This window comes from Leiobunum rupestre, chromosome 3, assembly GCF_980474605.1.
Source record: "Leiobunum rupestre chromosome 3, qqLeiRupe1.1.hap1, whole genome shotgun sequence".
NCBI classification, from domain to species: Eukaryota; Metazoa; Arthropoda; class Arachnida; order Opiliones; family Sclerosomatidae; genus Leiobunum; species Leiobunum rupestre.
In genome coordinates, this window is record NC_143386.1 from 64,789,823 (window position 1) to 64,793,002 (window position 3,180).

At 39.7% G+C, this 3,180-nt stretch overlaps 1 protein-coding gene across 1 annotated transcript; it reads right to left on the reverse strand.

Annotated features, from left to right (window-relative positions):
• Positions 1-284: 284 nt before the first annotated feature.
• On the reverse strand, positions 285-1,786 carry LOC149954270 (uncharacterized). The gene is made up of 5 exons (XM_090170311.1): positions 1,528-1,786; positions 1,376-1,454; positions 1,159-1,304; positions 935-1,094; positions 285-449 (listed from the first exon to the last, which is right to left on the reverse strand). Exons 1-4 carry the CDS (start codon positions 1,537-1,539, stop codon positions 942-944), a joined length of 390 nt encoding a protein of 129 aa, XP_090026437.1. The 5' UTR covers positions 1,540-1,786; the 3' UTR covers positions 285-449; positions 935-941.
• Between the last annotated feature and the right edge of the window lie 1,394 nt (positions 1,787-3,180).

Consider the following 3,180-nt stretch of genomic DNA (forward strand, 5'->3'; position numbering starts at 1 on the left):
GGATTAAAATCTGAAAATTATTGGATTGTATAGAACCATCTCGGAATGATAGGATAAGAATCTGAAAATTATTGGATTTTATAGGACCATCTCGGAATTATATTGTAATATAGGAAATATAATATTGCTGGGACGCCGCGAAGCAATGCCCAGGCAGAGCTTGCATTCCCCTCCCAGACGGACATAGGGTGGTCAAGAGTGTCTTGCCCGCTTACGTTGGCATTGTTATTAACACATTGGGTCCGTGAAACAGAAATTCATTTTTCTCTTTTATATAAAAACATCTTTATTTTCTTGTAACATTTTTTGGTTGAATAAAATTATCATAAATATCTATTGAGACGTTCTTCCGTACATAACTTTGGTTGGTCTGAAAAGTTGGATAGTTTGAGTATGGTGCAGTGAGTAGCTGGTGTCGTTCGACTGTTGTTATCGAAAGAGCGGCGGCGCTAGAAACAGGAGGGTAGGAAACAAATTGAATACCTTTGCGTTTCAGAGAGGTGCTATTTTCAAGTTCCCATCCCGTAAATTTCCATACTAAAAATATTCAATTGAGGCACTTCCGAAATTCCAACTCGGAATTATCACTCTAACCAGACTAAACTAAGGTCATTTGTATGAATTCTTTTCAGTATTCTAGCATCAGTAATTAATCAACAAAACTGCAAGTTTTCTCTACTGGAATCATTATTAAAGGGGTAGTTAATCTATAATTTTCTTAAAGGGATACTAAACCTGTAAATTTCTTAAAGGGAAAGTAAACCTATAAATTTCTTAAAGGGATAGTAAACCTGTAAATTTCTTAAAGGGAAAATAAACCTATAAATTTCTTAAAGGGATAGTAAACCTATAAATTTCTTAAAGGGAAAGTAAACCTATAAATTTCTTAAAGGGAAAGTAAACCTAAAATTCATTAAAAGTGCAATGTACTTACAATTTTCTTAACCGTGGATGAGTCCTTTTCCAAGACCATAGCCTCCAGCGAGACCACCATAGCCGAGACCGCCGTAGCCAAGACCGGCACCAGCGTATCCCAAACCACCATATCCGAGCCCATGGCCAAGACCATATCCAAGGCCGATTCCGTGGTTGATCTTAACAATTGCTTTAATTGGTTAGTAACGATTAACGACGATTGGAAATGAATCGTTTGATTACCTTGCTGCCGTAAGTGAAAGCGCGTCCATGGGCGCCATAGCCTAAGCCTCCGTATCCGAGCCCAGCACCGTGTCCAAGACCAGCACCGTATCCGAGACCGGCACCGTATCCGAGGCCGGCACCGTAAGCTGGAGCCACGGCGACACCTATTATCAAGTTACAGACAATATAATAACTATAACGACCATCATAATAATGATATATGAATGTGAATTACCAGCACCGTATCCCAGACCGGCACCGAGAAGGTGACCAGCCATGGCGGTTGCCAAGACGGCGGCGAAAACTAAGGCAATCTGAAACAGAAAATTCCCAATTTCAAATAAAAGAACAACGCGATAACGTACCAACAGAGATCCTAAAACGTACCATGGATTTCATCTTGGAATGGTTCTCGTTTGCGAGTGTTCGAGAAGTGGAGAAAGTTGGACTGTGACTTGGCTCGTGTCCGCTCTGGGTTTTTATAGTGGCCGAGAGATGTTTGGGGTGTTGGGCCCACCCCGCGTAAACCACCCGGGGTGTTCTTGTTTCGGCCGTAAACGGGTATTATTTGGTAACGGTATTGAGCCGTACCAGCTCCTATAGATCATTCCAAGGTCGCCGAACGCCACACCTTTGTTTAGTGAACGCTCGAGCGGGTACCAAATAACTGTGGCCCGCCAAATCACTCCCTTTTAAACGCGTTTTCACTTTCACAAACGAGACCGTCATCAGAGGCGGGCGAGAGTTAAATAGCGGATGTGTACAACGTCGGTGTACACCGCATCACGTAAAATTACTAGGGATATATTTTAACGATATATTTTTCGGTGTAATTGATTTAGAAAGTAAGAATATGCTGTATTTTGACCTGCACTATTTTTACACACAATCCTAAAGGATTTGTGTACAGTGTAGCCGATGTCGCCGTATTCGAAATAACTCTCCAAGAATTAGGCTTAGAAGGACCTGGGATATCTTAATCGAAAGGAAATATAATGCCCTCGGTACCCCGCTATGAAATTTGGAGACCTTAGGTTCACAAGCTGGTAATTTCTCATTTTGGGCGATATCCTACTTTAAATCTACATACTTATTTAAATTAAGACTAATTACATTTGTAGTTACTACTGATCATTTCTGAACTACGTTTTTGGTCGCATTAAGAAATTTTAATTTTAAGTGAGATTTCTGGTCAATTCGCGGGACCCCGTAACCCGCGTAAGTACTATTCCCATTTTTGAATTTCGTACCAATTGATACAGGCGCCATCTAACTCTAAAAAACATTTGCGTTTCGCTACCTTATTTCCAAAATCAGGTAACTCGAAAATGCATTTTTCGATAAAATTCCACTTGGGTTTTTTAAGTTAATAATGAACAAGATGATTGAAAATTTGTTCAAATTTCAGTTTAATATTTAAAATATATTAATACATCGGGGGATTGTGTGTACTTAAATGTCCGTGACATCCTTTTTCTTCCTAAATGTATTAGGGAAAGGTGCATGTTTCCAGCAAAAACCATTAGCAGTATATTAAGATGAAAAATTACCTGGTAAAAGAAATATTTTATATACTTATGACATTGGTTACAAACAAGGGCGTAGTGAGGGGGGCAGGGGGGGCATACGCCCCGGGCACCAACGGTCCGGGAGGCGCCTAAAGTATTAAAGCGGATACTGGAAACTTGCAAAATTTTTAATATATCAATTAAATTAATATTTCTTTTGTTATTGATAATGATTAGGTTTCGTTTAAAAACAACGAATTTTATGGCGGAAATTGAGGCCGGCGTATGAAGGGGGGGGGGGGCGAAATTTTGGAGTTTGGCCCTGGGCGCCAAATAACCTCACTACACCACTGGTTACAAATTCTTAAATATACCTGTAGATTTAGTAGCGTTCTTGGCTGGATTTCACTTTCATTAAATACCTGTGTTATAGTCGAGGAGAGTTTTATTTAAATTATTCACTATAACATTGGTGAAATACATAAAGTAACGCCGCCAATAGGCCTTTCTAAAAAGTAACATTGGCCTTCTT

What these genes read in the sequence shown, in the direction of transcription:
- LOC149954270 (XM_090170311.1), bottom strand. An exon ending in CGGTCTGGGATACGGTGCTG is followed by an intron (nt 1,305 to 1,375) that starts GTAATTCACATT and finishes ACTTGATAATAG; the next exon opens with GTGTCGCCGTGGCTCCAGCT. An exon ending in CTTTCACTTACGGCAGCAAG is followed by an intron (nt 1,095 to 1,158) that starts GTAATCAAACGA and finishes GCAATTGTTAAG; the next exon opens with ATCAACCACGGAATCGGCCT.